Genomic DNA, 20,640 nt, shown 5'->3' with positions numbered 1-20,640 from the left:
CATTGCTGCAAAGTCCATTTCTCAAGTCTTCTCAGAGAGAAAACTCTTTAGTTGTAAGTGCCCATATAAATGAAAAGTTAAACAGTCCAACATTAAATGGCACAAAATAAGCATTTTCATTCCAAAAGTTACAAATGGGGGAACACAAAGGATTGGGACCAAAGCAAGTCCAAAATCTAACAGGGCAAATATTAAGCCCTGTAGTTCCATGTCCAGCATCTGAAACAATCTGTGAGCTCTAAAGGGCTTGAGTGACTCCACTCCCATAATACTTCTGATGGTTACAGCTCCCACAGCATCTCTCTTAGGTCTGCTTTGCTCCCTCCTAGCAGCTTTCCTCGGACAATGCATATTTTTAACTTTTCCAAACCTCTGCCTTCTCCAATGCACCTTTCACTTCACACTCACAGCTGGGCACAGTGCCCTCTCAGGAGAACAGTGCCTGGCCTCCCAGACCTTTTGAAATCTAGGTGGAAGCCTTTTTAACCTCAGAACTCTTGCACCCTGCATGCACCTAAAACCAGTGCCACATGGTTGATGCCAAGGTCTGCTGCCACTTGGAGGAGTAGCCAGGCTTTCCCTCTCTTGGCCATAGGCATCAAGTGCCTTGATCACTGCTCACTCTGAATCTGATCTGAGGAACAAACTCTCTATAACACCACAGTTCTGGAACTTGGTATGGCTTCCACCACCATTCTGGAGCCTGATGCTCTGCATCTTTCTTCTCAGTGCAAAGTCTTTCACTTTTGCAGGTTTGAGGCTATACTCAGGCCGTCTTTTCTCTTCTCCTGTTCCTTCTCGGCAATCAAGATCTCCTTGGCTTTATCTCTGCAGTCTACAGCTTTACTGGAGCTTTTTTTCTGGCCAAAGTCACAGCATTTTAAATCATCCTGCTGGGCTCTTTGCATTTGATTCTCAACATATATCTGGCTAAAAGCCCCAACAATGGCCATGCCACTACCTCAACATTCAACTGCTTTGAAATTTCTTCTTCCAAATTAATTAGTCTGCTGTGCTTAATCTCAGTCTCAAGCAATGTTTCTGGACACAAGCAAAATGCAGACAAACTTTCTGCCACACCATAATATACATTGTCTAGAGTCCAGCACCCAGTGCAGTCCTTCTTCCCAGGAGAAACCTCCTGAGCCCAGTCTTTAGCGGCAGGCTTTCCATCAGCCTTCCGTTCTTCTGAGCTTTGACCAGAATCTCCCATACAGAACCATTGAATGTATTCCAGCTCTACTCTTTCAGGTGACATCTCCAAACTTTTCCAAACTCTTCCTGCAAGCCATTTCCAAAGGCTCTTGAACCACATGGTCAGGTATAGTCACAGCAACGACCCCCCTCTTCATACCAAATTCTGTCTTAGTTACTTGTCTCTCATTTCTGGACAAAATACCTAACACTCAAAATTAAGGAAGGAAAGGTTTATTCAGCTTACAGTTTGTGGAGGTTTCAGTCCATAATCAGCTGGCTCCAAGGCAGGGTGGCATGGAACAAGGGCAAAACTTTAAGTTGGCAGAAGACAGCAAGAGCAAAAAAGGGCATGGGAGAACAAACCTCTTTTCCTCCCTTATATTGTATGCTGGCTATCTGACCATACCATTTCAGCACCCTCCTATTGCACAGCCTCAGGATAGATACCAAAAAAGCATCTTAGAGCAGAAAGGTCACGTCCTTTTCACCCCAGGATGTACAACTGCTGAGTCACTTAGCCAAGCCTCTAGACTTCTCAAGTTGACACAGTCTATCAACCATAACAACAAGCTAATGACAAAGAATAATACCATTGATTAAAAAACTAACTGGCACAACCTTTCAGAATATAACTGTGATATAAAATCATTTTAAACTAAAATGATTTATAAAATAAAAATTTAGCATATAAATTCTCTGTTTTATATATAAAGTGACATTAAAGTATTTAGGAAGTTAAGTCAAATTACTAAAAGTATAATGTTATATGGCTGTTTAACAGGATGAATTATCCATAAGCCATAGTAGTTGCAGGGACAAGAGCCACAATATTTTTAGGAGACTATAAAGATGTTCTAAAAACTCTCAAAATAAAATAAATACAATCAACACCAGCATGGACAACTTAGTGAGATCTTGTCTCAAAAAATAAAAAGGGCTCACTTAAAAATGAATGTAGTTCAGTCATACACTCTGTCTTTGTTTAATCCCTAGAACATTGAAAAACAAAACCCAAACTCACATAGATTTATGTCATTCTTTATACAAAAGCAGCACTAAAATATAATTTGAATATAATCATTAAATTTTAATTTATAATTTTTTATGGAGAAAGGGCTCTAGAAAGTCAAACGTGCTTCTGGACCAAAAATATTACAGATAGCCTGGCTGTACAGAGATCATTCTTGGTACCTTCTGAAACTCCAATAGGCCATTCACAACAGTTCCATGTAAAATTTTTCAGAATGGAGTTTAAGAAGTTCACTACATGATTTGCAAGCTTATTTCACCTACAATTTATACAAATTGGGGATTATCCACTCCAGATTCTTACAAATAAATAAAATAAGGATTACACACTGAGTGCTGATACTAGTCTTTACTAATAATTAAGGTTGAATCTCAATGTGGGGTTCACATTGGTTTTCTTGTACACATTTTTCTTCTCCTAGGTAGTCTGGTTAGTGTTAAATCCATGCATCAGATCTTTCCTGTAATTCTTGTCCATTTATTAATTTCAGGAAAATCTACTAAACATAGACCTGGTGATCTTCTCCACCTGAGGGCAATTCCCTATGGATTTCTGGCCTTTGTGTCCTTTTCTTAACACTGTTCTGTTGTACAGCCTGGTTTTCTTGAGCATCTGGGTAATGTGGTAGGCTTTCACTTCCCTAGTAGGAATTCTCTTTCCTTTTGGAGTAAGAACCGTACAGGTATACCTCATTTTCATAGTTTCATAAGTCTTCTTATGAAATATGAAGACAGAGTGAATCCCAATGGAAATGATAATCTTATATATTACATAGAAATCATTACTTGCTCAGTGTTGTACAAAATCTATTATAATCCTCCAATGTGATCGAAATGTAGAAGCAAAATTAATTGAAGAACCTTGAACCAAGCATTGAAAGAGCTGAAGCACAAGTTCTGGGAGGTCCTGCAGGCACTGCTGGCCAAGATGCTGCCCTAGGCTAACAGGTGAGGCAGCAGGTGGGCAGAAATCTGGCCCTGTACCAACCTCCAAGGTTGCACATGGCTATTTCTCTACATCCACTTGCCAGATGTCATACAAAATTTCTCATTGACTTAGAACCATGAAGAAAAGGAAATTCTGAGAAATACGGTTAGAACTTGACTAAATTCATACAGCAATAATAAGCCCCATCTATGTTTTCCACTAGATAGTCAGACACTTCACTATAGGACAAGGCTATAAATAATGATTTCTGGTGCTGTCACTATAGCCATTAACGTTTCCCTCAAAATGCTGAAGATCTGTAAATATACTAACGGTATGATGACCTCCCATTGTTAGCCAAGTATACACATGTGAACAATGAGCTAGATTTTCCACACATTCTCAGAACAGAATTACATAATCACAAGTTGTTTTTATTTTTATGGCTTAAAATTTATTTTGAATACCAAAGAGAGTTAAAATGTAGGCATTCTAAAAAGTATGTGCAAGGAATCTCACCAAGATGGATGAAATACTTCACTCAATAATGTTTTTCAGAATGCTAAGTGTGTTTCAATAAATCTAATGAATAGTCAACTACAAGGAATCTTATCAATCCTTAAATTCTGGCATTTTTAACATTCCTATAAAATTTAGAAGAAACTGACTCAATGTACATTGTATGTTTTGAGTATTATCACTGTTTTATTCATTGTGCTAACCATGCAGGCCATACGGAAGCTATGTTTTAGCAGTGAGGAGTTCCAAATATAAGAAACTAAGCCAAAGCTATTCCATGGTTATGTGCATACTTAGTATCTCTTGCAGCAATAATATATGGATTTTTACACAGATATATTGTCCATGGTCACCAGTATGTCATCTCTGGCACTGCAGTTGTCACTCTAATTTGGAATTGTAAAGTGTAAAGAAACTGAAATTTGTGGACAGAAAATTGTGACTAAAGTCACAATTAGAAGATGTGGCAGCTAAGGAAAATGTGACAGTGATAGGATGATGATAATATTGATGATGATATACTGAATTTGTTTGTTTGATATTTGTTGGTTTTGGTCAATATGCCTAGGAAAATTAATAGAAGAAAAAATAAATGTGAAAAGGGACCTTCAAATTACTGTCCAGTAGAATCTGACCTAAAAGAAAGAATGGACTACTGTTAGGAGAGGTGCATAGAATCCAGCAATGTATAGAATTTAATGGTCTATAAATGAAGATACAAATCAAATAATAGGAATAAAGCATGAGGACAAAAGCCATGTCTGAAGTTAACTAATCTTCACTAGGAAACGAGAGACAATAAATTTAGGATACCTATTTTCTGAAGCAAAATAAAACAGATGTATACAAACCAATGAAAAATATGAGAAAGATACATCTTTAAAGATTTTTCTCAAAATAAGAGAGGAAGATATCCATTATTACCAACTTAAAGTGCATACAGTGCCTTTGGTGTTGTCTCTAGCATGTTGCTTACTAATTTGCAACTGAAGAATTATCTTAATTCTTGGTTACCTGATCCAATTTTGCCCTAAAGCATTATATTGCACAACTATGAATTAGCTTTTAAACAGAGGAAGCTCTATTGCCCATGAAAGAGGAAATGAAAGGTAATAATTGTAGAGTGTAAATAAAGAGAGACAATTCTGCCAGGGTAAAGAGTGCTTTGAGGAGTTAAATTTCATCACCAGGAGAAATGATTAATAATAAAGCTATTTTCAGTCATAACTGAGAATCTTTTTTGTTACTGTGGTGTTTGTATGGTGATTTTCAGATGTAGATTAGACTATTTATTTTACTGAATGCTTTTTACTTGAAAAACAGAACGATATTCAAGACCCACAAGACCTCAACATTGCATGAATTGATAAGGATGGGGGAAGTTAAAAGAGTATAGTTGAAAGCTCCCATTGAAACTTAGGCTGAAATAAAATTCCCATCACTGCTGCATGGGGACCTCTATGTTCTCCTCTGACAAGGACAGATTTTAGATTAAGCAGTCCTGGATTGTAAATTACCATTCTTGATAGCTGGTCTCCCCTGTCTGTGGTGCCTTAGAGAAATTGGACAGGCTGTGAAAGTGCTGATTTAGAACAGGTAAAACTCTGTCTCCCAGCCACCCCCAGCCCCCACATGTTTGAAGGGAAAGGACAGTAATGTGAAGACACTCTTGAATTTAAATTGGAATACAGGACATCATAATTACTAATCTTAGTAGCCATTTCTTGAATGATTGGCCGACACTGTCATTGCTGTCCCATCACCAGCTACAATTACACCCAATTTGGCCACCAGAGATAAGGAGAAAGGCAGCTTGTTTGCAAAAGGAACCACGGGTTTCATCTTTGAACTGGTAAGGAATTTTACTTTATAAACTATCTATTTACAGTGGAGGCTGAACAATTAATGATTAATTAAGGTGCATATAACTGTCTTGAAAAAAGCAAAAGAAGGAGTGAAGGTTTCACAAAGACAAGGTGGTGATTTTTTTCAAATCCTGTCACTCAGATAAGACATTAGTATTGCTGTGCAAAATAGTAAGCTTTTCCCGCAAGACAGCTGGAGTTTCTAGACTATTGTTTTACTGTGTTTTTCACTTCTGGACTTTAAAATATTGTATGACAATATGATCATAAGTTATGCTTTTTAAGAAAACCCATCCATTTGATTGAAATGAGTCCATGTAGGGATATTTCACTCAGCTAGAGTAAGCAGATGTTTACATTCTAAAGCAAGCACACTCTGCAAAATCAACTTGTGACCTCATTACATAAATCCATATTAAACTATTTAGTCTATATTTAATACTATAAGAAGGATAAATTAAAACGATTTTATTTCAAGGTAGCAAAAACCCAAAGTTAGTCCTTCAAAGCACTTTTGTTTCTCAGTTCTATTTTGTGCCGGCTACAAAGAGAGAGAAAGCAGAGAGAAGAAAAAGATGTCATCATTCTTACCATCTGATATGTAAGGGCTAATCAAATCAACATGTTCAAGTCTTGGCAGGAACAGCGCTCAGAGTTATCTTATGTTAATGCATGAACCTTTTACTTGCTATTCTAAGATGGCAGTACAATGAGTCCCTTCCTCAAAGCTGGGTAAAATATGTCCAGCAAGGAGGAATCATCTCATCAGTAGGAGAATGAGTCACTTATATCCTATCAAGGAGCTAAGGATGTATAATAAGGCCCTGTCACACTCTCCCTTAGGCTTTTCATTACCACGGGCAATGCCAATAACTTACAGCTTTCCCAGGCAGCATCATATGCTCCTTTTCAATTCAAATGCAAACCGCTCACCATTGATTCTTTCATATTATTCTCTGAGTTCATCTTTCTCTCAAGAAACAGAGCTGCGACTCAGTTTAGACTATAACTATTCCCCTCAGGAATACAACAAAACATTTTGCATTCATCTTTCCTCCTGTGCTAACCTAATACAGGTAGCAATTTATAATTTTCAGGCTGTGTATTAACTTTGTCTATTTCAATCATGATTTTTTATAGTTTGTGAGATCTTTTAAATATTTACATCTTTTCTTCATCTATTACTATGCCGTGGTTTTACTTAGCATTGTCAATTAACCAGCAGCACTTACTTTTCAGGCCTTTTCAGACCTTCTTGGGAGTCAGTGAGAAGCCTGCCACCATCAGCCCTTCCCTAGGTGCTAGAAATGCGCAGATCATCCAGAGATGGACCCACAAGGTACTCCCGATCTGGCTTTGTCTGTCAAGATGAATTTAAATCTTTCTTCTTTATCTTTCTCCTTTGTGACCTAATGACTTTACATATATTCAGTTAATTAAGAATCTGGGAGTCATCCCAGATTCCTAATTAATTTATATATACATATTGATGGCAATGTCCGGCATTTGGAAACCATGTAATATATTTACTTGTTCTTTTGACATTGTTGGGGTAGATTGCATTATTCTCTCATGTCAAGACTAATGCTGCTACACTTTACTAACTTTGCTATTTCCAGTCCCTTCCTGCCCCTGCCAGTCCATCTATGGATATCCATGTATTTGAAAAACACAAATAGAAATGCACTTATCTCTTTCATCAAAGTCATCAATGTCCCACACAAAGTAGGCCAAAAATCCAACTGTCTATGCTTATTGAACCACACATAATCTTTTAACATTTATTTTCTGTTTGCTTTGTGACTAGTGTTTCTTCCTTGCTTTAGTAGCTTCACAAAATCATATTTCTACTTCAAATACCATCACAGCTCAGCGTCACATCCTTGGCAATGAATTCCACTGACTCCCACAGAAAGAGCTGATTAAGCCCTCAGGTATGCTACCCACACATCTTGTATTTACACACACCTGGAATTCATGATGTTTACTCTTCATCAAACTTCTTTATGAAAGTAGAGAAAAGCAGAAATAGCTTATTGAAGATAATACTTTATGGGGAATGGAACCGTATAATTAATATAGGTTTTATTATTATTGATCTTGATGTAGAACAGCATAATGATATTTATCACTTCTCTCATTTGAATTTCCTGAAGGATCATCTTTTCTTACCAAGGCCAGCTTGATAAAGACCTCATCTATCTGATCAGAGCTGGGCTCAAATGATCACGGTAAATAATGAGAGCAAGGCACACATATGAGAAGAAAGCAGGTAGCCTGTGCGTCAGAAATTGGACATGGGGTTCATGGAGCCAAAGGCTTATATGTGGGCCATCAATTCTGTTACACATGTCCCTTTCCATTTATGAAACCGAGAAGAACAGAGACAGAAAGAAGAACAGGGAAAGGGCGCGTATAAAGAATCAGGATGCGATACAAATATGTACCAATATCCCATGATGGATGTATTTTTAAGCATTACAGACACACAATAATAAAAAGAAAGAAGAAGAAAATACAAGAGAAGAGTATAAAAATAAGCTATATACTATTTTTTCTTTGCTTGTGGTTCCAGGTAAGTGCCATATACTTCAGGACTAGGAGAAAATAATTTGAAGAAAGGAATATTCTTCTCTGTTCAAAACAGTCCATTCTCTTTGGGACATTTCCATATACATACATTCAGGTAATATCTTTCAGAACTTGGGACTCAAGAATATTTTGCCTGATTACCACATACACCGTTATTTAAATAGGAACTGGAGCTGAACAATATCAAGAAATATGGCAAACTGGTTTTTCTGCTTGAACTTTCTTGATTTACAAAGACATGCATTTTATTTGGAGATGGGCTATTTTAAATTTCAAGTGAATTTTGTCACATTCTATAATATATGAAACTCAAACATCTAAAATGGAGAAATATATTTTGTCAGTACTATCAGGGAAAGCTAGGGTAACCTGTATATTCATGGTGTATATTTGTTAATACTAAATAACAAAGACAGCTTTGTATGGTGCTCTAGACTTACCAGTTTACTAATTATTATTATAGTTTTTTTGTGGAACTACATTAATAGGTTGAATACCTCTGAGTAGATATTTTATAGGGAAGAAAATATTCCTTTTTATTTTTCAAGACATTTTTTAACATGGAGCTTTCCACTTAAAACTGGGAACAAAATAAAGCAATAAGTAAAAGAGCTTTACTAACACAATAGACTTGTCATTCAGTGTGACAAACTGCATTATCTTCCTTCTAAAATAGGGTGAGAACAAAAAAAAATAGTACATTAAGCACTGGCCATGTTAGACTTCAAAAATATTGCGTTAAAGAATTAAAATTTCCTTGAATGGCATCTATCACCTATAATTTGCATTTCAGGTCTGTGAGTCTTTACACATTTTCTGGGTATTTAGTAAGTTGGATAATTAACATGTATTGAAAGTCGCTAGGCTTTAATTTCATTTGATAATTTAGATTAGTTGTATCAAATTTATTCTCTGTTAAACTATGAATTTCCCGGTAGCAAGGAGTATGCCATACTTGAGGCAAGATTTCTCCCTCCCCTGCCTTCCTCTCCCTTCCCCTTTTCCAACCCTCCTCCTCCTCTCCTTCCCCTGTCCTCCTCTTCCCTCCCACTTCTCCTTTCCCCATCCTCTTCCTCTCCTCCTTCTCCCTCTGCTCCTTCTCCTTCTCCCTCTCCTTCCCCTTCCCCTTCTTCTTCCCATTCTCCTTGTCCTTCTCCTCCTACTTCTCCTTCTTCTTCATCTCCTCTCCTCATTTTCCTCCTTTTCCGCCTCTTCCTTCCTCCTCTCTCTCCTGTTTCACAGTAGTGAGGATTGCGTCTGGGACCTCACATATACTAGGCCAGTGCTCTACAAGTGACCTACTACATCCATAGTCCTTATTTTTCTTTGGAACTATGCCTCACTAAGTGGCACAGGCTGACTTCAAACTTGTCATTTTCCTGCCCAAGCCTTCTGAGTAGATGAGATTACATGTGTGTGCCACACACTTGGCTGGAAGGCTTTCTCCAGTACATCATACACTTAGTCCACACTGCACAATGGCTTCTGGCACACTGAGAACTTAGACATCATTTGAGGGGCATAATCAATTTCAAACTCTTCTCCATTCTTAGCTGTTCCCAAACTAGTTATTCAAGTCTCAAACTTCACCCATGTTCTGAGAAAGGATCCTTGTGTGGATAGAGAATGAGCTGAAAGACATTATAACACAGTGGCTGAGAGAGTAGTTTAAAAAGACAGAGTCCTTGCTAACTGTGTGGCCCTGGATAAATGAGTTAACTTCTCTATGTAACAGTTCTTCCATGCAAACAGTAAGGGAAAATTAATTGTATTTCCCCTACTGGAGCCTTGGCAGAAGTCAATAATAATCAATAATCAATTTGATTGTAAAGCCCTGACTCAGAACAATGTCCAGCACTTGGTGGGCACACAGAAAGATTCAACTATTGTTTTACAAATGTGGCTCTACCACTTTGTAATTGTTTGATATTAGGATGGCATGTGACCGCTTTGAAGTTCAATTTCCAATCTATGAAATGAGAACAGTTATACATTTAAGACTGGATTATCTTAAAAGTGAATGGAATGATATACAGAAAATATTTAGCATACTGTACCTGACATAAAAAGATTCTGGAAAAATTTTCTTTTTTCCCCATTTTCTTCTTAATTTACATAATTCTTCAGTAGAGGTGCTTATAACTCTATTGGCATGGTCTTCCCCACCAATTAAATTGACACATCCTTCTTAGTTTGAAAGTATTTAAATAGAAAAGACATCTCTTGAGACATATGCAATACTCACAAACTTATCCAAGTTGTTCTTATTGCATTTGCGATGCCAGAAGCCATATCATTGCTGGGGGAAATTAACAAGACCTCTAGCAAAACATATATAACTATACTGATATATTTTTCCTCCCTTTACCAAAGGGTAATCAAAACATTCTCATTCACTGGAAACAGAAAATGATCCTTCAGTTACAGCCATGCCCCAGGGCTATACTAAATCCCCTGTATCCTGTCTTAATATAGTCCAAAGAAGCTGGGTAATCCAGATATTGTACCAACTATTCCATTTTCCCTTTATATTGATAACAAAATGTTAATCAAACCTATTGAAACAGAACAGATAACTCTATGTTCTACGAGAGGCTTTGGTGAAACATATATGAACAGAGAGTGGGATATAAATTCCTTTAGGATATGATGAAGCAACATATCAGTAAAGATTCTAGGGGTTATGCAATTTGGAACATGGCAAGATGAGCCCTATAAATGAAGGCATGTGATCTGTAAAAGAGAAATGTGTATCACTTATAAACTGACTTCTGGCAGAATATTGGACTGTGTTATAGAAAAAAAAAATAGAAGCCACTTTGAAGATATCAATATGTAATACAACCACCATTGTTAATTCCATACCACTTTGTTTGTAACTCTGTATTGTCTGTATTGTGCTTGTGATATGTTGTAAAATGTTGTAGGTCTGTTAATGTTTCCCTCCTTTAATCTTTAAAATAAAAAAAATAAAATAAAATGTTGTATGTTAATGTTTCCCTCCTTTTATCTTTAAAATAAAAAAAAAATAAAAAAAAAAAGAAAAAAAATGCCCAACTATGGGATAACCAAGTGACCAGAACTGCTTATCTCAAGCAGTGTTATCCAGGGGCTGTGGATTTAGCTCAGTGGCACAGCGTCTGCCTAGCAAGCGCGAGGTCGTGAGTTTGATCCCCGGTACCAGAAAACAAAAACAAAAACAAAAACTAAGCAGTGTTATCTGGCATTCACTTATGCATAAGGTCAGGGAGAATCACTATCATTTCATAGGCAAAGAGATGTTTTACCTGACACCAGGCACAAGCAGGACCCAAGGCCATGGTGACAGCACTTAGCACATGTAAATCACTATTGTACGAGGAACTCCCTACGGTCTCACGTCCTGGTGACTGAGAAAGACAAAGACCAAGTGTAGGTGGCTTGGTAAATGGGTATGTGGGTGCTTCTGTATTACAGCCTCACTTAAGGTTCTCCTTAAGAGTGGTAAAAAGAACATTTCCTAGGAAGAGAGAGAGAGACAGAGACAGAGACAGAGAGACAGAGACAGAGAGACAGAGAGAGAGGGAAGTAGGGAGGAGGGATGGAGACAGAGACACAGACAGTCAGACAGAACAGACATATGAGCAAGGCCAAATGGCCTGGATAACTGTCCAGGCATCTAGGTATCTAAGGTAGAGTGACAGAAAGATGAGAAGCACAGAAATTTGGGAAAGATGACTGGATTAACTTATGGGAGTGAACACCCTAAATTACATGTGAACACTAGATTGTGTCCTTCACAGAAGAAGAACTAAACAGTTATGTACATGAAAGAGTTTAGCAAGAAGACTTCAGACAGGCTCTAGTGGTATCACATGAGTAAGCAAAAGAAGCTACAAGATGGAATATCTGAATTGCCCATTAACGAACATATCCTCAAACTCAATGAAACTGCCTTACTTATCAGGGGCTCAGCCACGAGGCACACACAATCATTAATAACAGAAGCAAAAGCATAGTTCCCCAAAAATATTCATTAAGGAGATGAACTAGGTTTTAGTAACGTGTTGCTTATTTTTTATTTCTTCTCGAGAGGGATTCGAAAAGGGATAGAAACTCATTTTGCCAGGAATAGGCACATATTTCTACACTTGGGGCCTAAGCTTGCACTACTGTGTAAGAGCTTACAAACTATTTGAGCCACTAACCTGAGACTCCTAAAAACTATGAAGAAGAGCCCATAACTCACTTGATAAGCAAAAAATACGTATGGCAAAAAAGAAACAAAGATTCCACTTTGGCAAGAGTAATTGCTGAGGTCATTAAGGGAAGGAAGAAGACAGGGAAACATATGATGGACAGTTTGCTGATCCACTCAACAGTCTCTTGGCACTCCCTTCCCCACTTTTGGTAATAAATGAACTACTACAGTATCTCTGAGCTATAAAGAGACAGGAGTTTCAGTGTCCTCCTCAGATAAGGTACAGAGGCCAGCAGAAATGTTAGCTGAGCTTTACAGAACTCTATAATGGAGAACAGAAAGCACAACACCAGCTGAAGCCTTGAGATCGTTGTGCTTTCACTGCTGTGGATTGTAATTTATCCTATTAACTTTCCTATTTTCCCAAATGAATAAGAATAACCAGTATCCTAGAATAGCTTTTTCCAACATTTATCATAAGCAGCAAAGAGAGTTGCACGGCACAAGGGGAGAATTGTATTTCATAAGGTGACATATCATCTGGGTTTCCTTTCCAGGGCTGTAGCACCCATCCTTCCTTCTGGGGAAAGTGTTGGTGGCTTATGGCTCCTGCTCTAAGCTATCCCTCATTCCTCTCTTGAGCTAAATGGAGCCACCTCACTTAAAGGCACATTCTTCTTCAGGGATGGACTATCTAGAGAATGATTCCACTTTCATAGTTTCCCATGGGATCATGAGATCTTTGTTGTGGGTGAATTGCAATTTATTCTTCTACCTTGTGTATACCAGTATAGCATTGTAGTTGCATTAATGATGATAACATGAGTTTGGTGGTTAGAAATTATACCTAAACAATTTTAGCTATTAAACTATATGTAGCTCTTACTATTATACTGATAACTAAAAATTCTTTTAAAAGATATCAGAAGGAATGTATATATGTGAAAATGTGTACATGTGAATATATATATATAGATATATACACACACACACATTTGGGTGTTTTGTGTGTACACAGCTTTCATCAAAGGGTGATTCATTTACATGTAAATAATAAAAAAAAACAAAACCAAGACATTTGAATTCAATGCAAAAATCAACAGTTTTTCCACATTCCTAGTAGACAGCATTAAAAAAACAGAGTTACAACACTCTGTGTTTCCCATCAGTGTGTGATATTATCAGTGTTTATTAATCTATCGTTTTCCACATTGTATAGATTTATTTTTAGCACAGGTCTCAATACACTTCATTTTACTGCAGAACGGGGGTGTAGCTCAAGGGTAGAACATCTGACTGCATATCACTGTAGAATTCATTTCTAATTGCAAAGTTTGCCACACAGCCATATCCTAACCTTTTGATTAGCAGTGATCTGGAATCTTGCGTGAAGCACACTGAGTGAAGGAGGAGGGGAATGACGAGCCTTTTCATGCTGAGAAGCTCCTCCCTACAAAGAACTGGATGAGGAAGGCATTAAATGGATGTAGCAGGCTTTTCTGCAATCTTTCCACTATTGGTCACTTTGAGACAGGACTTTTTTCTTAATGCGGATTGCTGGACTAAGCATCTAAACCTTAAGTGGGCAACATTATTGAAATACTTATTCATTAATTATTTTCTTAGAAGATGGAAAATGTGTTAGAAGAATGTTCCCATTTTATACATCACAATACAGGCCTATTATTTGTCTTGATGCTAAACAAAACCAACAGAAGGCTTGATAATAGCTAACATTTATATGTCAATTTACAGCCTAGAAACCCTTTTAAATACATTTATTACACTAAATCTTTGAGCTAATTATCTACTGCATTTTACAGCTGAGGAATAGACACTTGGAAAGGTTAGACAATACTGTCTAAGATTTTGTTCATAAATGCATTCTATATTTCCATATATTTTTAAATTTCTTTAAGTAAGCAGGGTCAGGCTGTACAGACGGGAGACAGATATATCTCCTATACTAGATAAATATTGTACGGTCAAACATCAAATGAGTGATTTATGCTAAATATAGGCTATCAATAAACCCCTCAGGGAAAGTGTTAGTTTGAATGTCAACATTTCTTTAAGGGATGAGAGACTCTGAGGTACAGGAAAAAAAAAGAATAATTTAGTTTCTGCATGTTTGTCAACCAAAATTTTTTTGATTATTTGCATAAATTTATAGCTATATATGCTAAAGTTAATAACTACTTTGATAAACTTGGTTCTGTACCTTCTTAGATATATTAATTCCTGAGACTTATAAAGAAAAATATTTTAGGAAAGTTTATGAAATATACAATCACCATAATGGGAATATGTCTTAAAAACTCTACATTGCATTTTCATTAATTTAACCTCAATGATGGTAGTTTTAAAAGAAATTTACACTTTTAACAAGCATCTTAATTTGTATGGGGAAAATTAATGACTTATTTTTCCATTTAAATCCACTCACACACTAGCTTACTACATGGAATTGGTGCTTCTCATTATTAACAGAACGGCAGAAATAATTTGATCCTTTACTAGATACAGCTGAGTATTTCCATCACAGTAACCTTCACATACTAATAGATAAATATGCAAATTACCTGACTAGAAGTGAGTAGTATAAAGTTAAGGATATATACATTTAGCTTTACTTACATTCTCTGTTTTATAGTTGCTTAGGTGTTATTAAACTGACAAATTAAAATCTAACTGTCCTTGAAGTATTAAGAAATTATACAAGTTTTCAATGCTTTATGTAATCCTACTGCAGTTATAACATGTCATGATTTAGAAAGAAACACTATCATTAGTAGCAGTTAACACAGAAGTGTTTGGGTGTGCATTAAACAATCTTATCTACTTGGATTTCTAGATAGTTTTCTCGTTTTTATAAGGGAAAACTCAGGTATGCAATTCCAAGAGATTTTTGATTTTATGCTTTAATGTGCATGACAAGACTTAAACTTTTTACTAATTCCAGGCTATATGAAATACTGCCTTAATAAAATGTTTAAAATTGAGCATCATTTGTAATCAGTAACCTTTTCCAAGGGAGGACAGGTAATTGATAATGGTTCTCCTTTTTCTAAGGATCTAACCCATACATTTCCCCTACTACATTGCAACTCTATTTTCTTAGCAGTGCTGGAGAGGAAAAAATAAACCCAGCATCAGGAAATTTGTAATATTAATATGAAACACACATTCCATATTTATTTCTTATATAAAAGGAATAAATATTTGTTCACTTCCCCAAGTAAATCTACACTTTAGGAAATATTTATAATATCATTTATTTTCTTTGTGATCATAGAGAATTTTTGCACAGCCCTTTTCATTTCTGCTCATGATAACTTTTTTCTATCTTCATCTATATTTGCCATTAAATCAAGCACATTCATAAATGATATATTCTACTTTTATAGGTGCATTTCTGAGTCCACAGCCCTCAGCACCCCTGCTCAGTAGTGGGCTGTTTCTGATGATCTTCTAATGTAGACATGATGAAGAAATGGAATACCAACAGTTAGAATTGGTATAAATAACCAAAATATAGCCTCAATCTTACCTTTATTTTTGTTCCTTCCTTGTTCCCTATTTCCCCTCCTCAGGCCACAGATAACAGCTTACTTCTCTATTCAACTATCAAATAAAATAGTCTTTTAAATGTAATTATCAGCTACTCACACTCCAATTTATTGTATAGCAACTCTAGGACAGGAAATTCATCAGTATCAGTAACACCAACAATACCCTAACTTATGCATACCTTGTTGCAACTCATGCTACTATAATTTCTTGTTCTTGTGAAACCTGACATATTTTGCCTAGCTATTCACAGAATAGGGGACTTGCAGCTATAGATAATCTTTTTCACTTGGAAAGACCTCTTAACCAACATGCCTCTCCAAAACCTTGCCCCTGCCCAAAACTTAGTTAACACAAACAACAACAAGAGAAGCAAAACTCTGTTTTCAGCTTTTTCCACTATTGATGGAATCTCCTATACTATAATGATTGTTTAAATGCCATTGATTTTGATCGTTATCTACAGGAAACCATGCATATATTTCCCAATTTACAATGCACACGTTAAAAATACTTTTCCCAAATGAGTTTTCCTAAAGAAAAATGAGTCATTAACTTACAGCTAACTGTATATCAAAGGCTATGTTGAAACTTCATTAGACTTATGTAAATATCTACCAGGAATGGACACTGGCTTGAACAGTTTATTGTTTGTATTTCCATGAGAAGCAGATTGCTATGGTTGCCATGAGCAACTTTCAGTCACTAGCCAGTGAACAGGCTAAAGCTGAACAGCTGGGCTAGGCAGGCCCAGAGTGTGTCTCAAAATATAGTGACCACTTATTGTCAAAACATACACAGAGAGGGTTATGTTCTTCCCACAGTGGTCAGCCTCGTGGCTCAATTTATATTTATAGCTGGTCTCTCCACCATCTGTGCACATAGCACATACTGCATCTCTGAGGAATTGGAGTGGCATTATTTGAAGATCTGATTAAATAGCCAGGAAAAAGTAATCCATCATTTATAAGGAGAAATGTAAGACAGCAACAATGGTGTCCTGTCATGCTTTCAGATTTTCATCTTCATTTCTTTGCTTTCTTTCTCATCCAGTGCCAAATACAATGAACACTGAGAGTATCACTTATAAGACTACCATCTCGATATAAAAACAATGACCTATCAAGATTCTCTTAAGCTGGCTCTAGTGAGGAGGCAAATGATATTTCTGCTGAGGAGGCCCATGTTCCCTTACAGTCGTTCAGACTTAAATAAATCAGGACCAGGTAGAACACAAGGTACCATTAATACAGCAGTACTGGCAGTGGGGGCCTCCTAGTTGAAATGAGAAGGAATATCTGTAGTTGGTTTACTGAGGGAGCTGAACTACTGAAATACTAGAAAAACAAAGCAAAACAAAAACAAAAGTAAAATGCATCATTCTTCTCCAATTATCCATTTCTAAATACATCCTCTGAGATTTCCCTTCCCACCGTTTGCAACTTAAGCCAGTCATCTGGCCCTGAGGTCATCTTAAAATATTTTAAAATCTTCGGGAATTCAGAAAACAAACAACAAAACTGCAGTATGAATATACACACACAGACACACTCAGACAGACACACACACACACACATCTTGTGGAATCTTCCAAAAATTTCAAGCAATGGAGGGAAAGAAAAGAAAGGAAGTAAAAAAGAATTAAAATGTGTAGAGTACATGTTCCAACTGCACCAATGAGTGTGATCATTACTGTAAACCAGTACCAATGAAAACTTCAGCTAATATTGAACTTCAAGTGTCTACCCACCTCTGAAAGCAACCCTGAGACAACAAACAGTCAAAGGGGCTGTTGCCTGTGTTCTTTGCGTCTATTCTGTCCCTCTGCTAAGGGATTTCCAGGGTCAGGAAGGGAAATGTGAATTTGGAGTGAAGAGATATAAACTGATTTTTCAGTTTGTGCTCTCAAAAGTGCACTGTCATGGAAGACACGTCCATGCTTCATGTTTGTGGGGCAGTAGTTTAGGTTCCGCAAAGACATCACTTTGGGAATCTCTTCACGGGGCTGTTCCTGAAGATGGCAAGTCACCCTCTACCTGATCTCCTGTCCCAGCTACCTGCTCAACCTCATGCTTAGCAGTGTCCCTCTAAATCACTTTGATAGGTGTACCATAATAGGCAGGGCCTTTAGGGCAGCATTTTATCAAGAAATATTCAGCCCTGATTTCCATATGTGGAACTCACATCACACTCTCTTCTTCTCACAATTGGCCTCTCCTTTTGCATCTCTGCAAAATGGGAAGCTTCAGATACTCCCCAGCCAGAGTACATTGTGTTCCATTTCCAATGTTTGCAATCACTTGGTGGACACACAGACATACATACACACACACACACACACACACACACACACACACACACACACGAAGCTCTATTATTGCCTTTGGGTAGAGAGCAAATAGTATAACAATGTCCAGCCATATTAATTGCAGAATTCAGCAAATCCTCCTTTCTTATAGGCAGTTGTAGGAGGTGATTACTGGGCGTCTGTGATCAGTGCCAACAAGTCACAGGACATGTTCAATATGTCCTCTAGAAATATGGACTGACTTATCTCACATTTTCCTGTGCTTTCTGGCCTAAGTCGAACAATGAAAATTAACTAGCATTCTCTTGTTCTATGAAGTGTTTCAAAATCAATGTTATCTTATACATGACCCTATAAATTGTTACTAATGATACGGAGCATGGCTTTTAAAACATGACTCAGATTAAAAACCCTGATTTTAGAGTTTGTTTTCTTCCATTTGTACAAATGTTCTTCAGAAGAGGATTTACTTAGTCACACAAATGAAGTTACACTAATTTACATAGTACATTAAATGAACAGAAAAGAAGTAGTCTAGGAGAGAAATTGGGCTTCTGAAGGAAAGTTGATGGCTAAATTCTTAGATAGTTCTTTAGTTCCTTTACTCATCTAAGACTGTGACTCTACAGTTGGCTTTTCTTTTAACTTCAGTCAAGAAAAAAGTGAAAGTTTATCTTTGTAGACTTCATTATCAATATCATTAGGTAATTGACTAAGGTACAGAAAACAAGTATCGAAAAGGCATGTTTAAAATAATAAAAGCCAAAGTAATACTATGTCTTATATCACATTTCAGTTACTTTCTATTAAACTGGCTTCAGGAAAAAGCTGTGACAATAGTAAGCCATGTCAGCAGAGAGAGTGACGTAAAAGAGTGGAAATTTACCTCATGTGATGTGAAAACTTTTTCAGGGAGTATTAATATGTAATAGCATTTAGATCCATGTAAATGACTATTCATATTCTGATTTTTAACTTCATTGGTGTTAAATATTTTAGAACATGTAACCAGTACACCCCATTTCACCCTCCTCTAGGCCTAGCAGGAATAATGTTGCTATGGTGATTTATGTGATTGATGTACTACAGAGTCATGCTAGTTTTCAATATATCATATTTAACTTTCAAAATGCTCCAAAACAAAACAAAAACTATACTAATTGTTCTAAAAAATGACAGTTTATCAAAATATGTTTAAAAGAATAAAAAATGGGTTTCCTTTTATGTGATTATTTTCTATACTTTTCTGCAATTTCCACAAATTAAAGACTATACCTAAATGTACCTGTATGGTTCTTATATATAAGTATGTGTGCTATGTGCATATAACTGCCTGTACACATAATATACAATATAATCTTAGATGTATTATATATCTCTCTATATCAGATATTTACATATATTATACATTTCATATTTATACAGAACACTGGGAAGAAAGGTAGTTCACAAAAGAGAGACTATATTTTTTTTTTCCAGTACCAGAAAACGAACTCAAGACCTTACGCTTGCCAGGCAGGCACTGTGCCACTGAGCTAAATCCCCAGCCCTGAGACAATACTAATTTACTTGTTGATGTCTTGAAAACCAAAGGCCCTATTGTTCTTGATGGTTTATTTTCCTGCAAGTAGTTAGCTAAAATGCATATAAAATTTGCTGAAAGTAATGTACCATCAACACATACACATGTACACCTTAACTAAGTTATTTCATATGGACTTAAAGCATGAGGAAAACAACATGAAATCTAAAATGAGACAGACCATGGACAATTCTGACTGCCATTCCCAAAGTTCCAGTGTGCTTACCTGGCTTAGGGACGATGAGCTGTGCACTGGTTTGAGCATTGCCAGCCTCATTTTCAGCCACACACTGGTAAAAGCCTTCATCTGACTTTACAACTCCTAGGATCCGTAAATTGCTTCCTCCCTAGAAGGAAAAACAAAGTAGATAAAATATTGTAAAAGCCCAAACCAAAACCAAAATACTCAATGTAACAAAATGAACATGGACCAAAGTCAAACAAAACATCAAAAAAGAAAAAAAATGAGGCTATGAAGTTGTCAATCTCACAGATGCCTTGTGGTACCTGGAAAATGTCACGCATTCTAATAGTCTTTTCTGAAGTCACAAGTATCAATTCAGACTAGTTTTGCAATGAAAATACCCTCAGAAAAACACACATCACTCTTAATATCTAAATGAATAATCAAAGAAAAGTCTCTTATTAGATATGAAAGACATAAAAATGAGTGCCAAAAGAAGTCCCATTCCTTTATTTATGAAACGAGGTTTTATTATTGTAGGAAATGAGGTTTAGTAGCTACTCAGGAAAACAAAGTAAGAGATGACAAAATTAAATAAAAACAATGATACTTGAAAATGCTAGAGAAAAAGGAATAAATCTTAAATATTTTCAGGAAATGTTTACCCATTAAGTATCTGAAAATCC

The 20,640-nt window shown here is 36.5% G+C and overlaps 1 protein-coding gene across 3 annotated transcripts in view; it reads right to left on the bottom strand.

Moving 5' to 3' along the window:
- Dcc (DCC netrin 1 receptor) overlaps positions 1-20,640 on the bottom strand; it is a 1,095,765-nt gene that overhangs the window by 403,995 nt on the left and 671,130 nt on the right. For all 3 annotated transcript variants that reach the window (XM_005372942.2, XM_005372943.2, XM_005372944.2), the window contains exon 7: positions 19,997-20,117. In XM_005372942.2, coding sequence (XP_005372999.1) covers positions 19,997-20,117 — 121 coding nt within the window. The remainder of the gene's footprint in view (positions 1-19,996; positions 20,118-20,640) is intronic.

The sequence above is a fragment of the Chinchilla lanigera genome, unplaced genomic scaffold (assembly GCF_000276665.1).
Source record: "Chinchilla lanigera isolate Chin_1 unplaced genomic scaffold, ChiLan1.0 scaffold00001, whole genome shotgun sequence".
Taxonomy (NCBI): Eukaryota; Metazoa; Chordata; class Mammalia; order Rodentia; family Chinchillidae; genus Chinchilla; species Chinchilla lanigera.
This window is presented reverse-complemented; position numbering and strand designations above follow the sequence as displayed.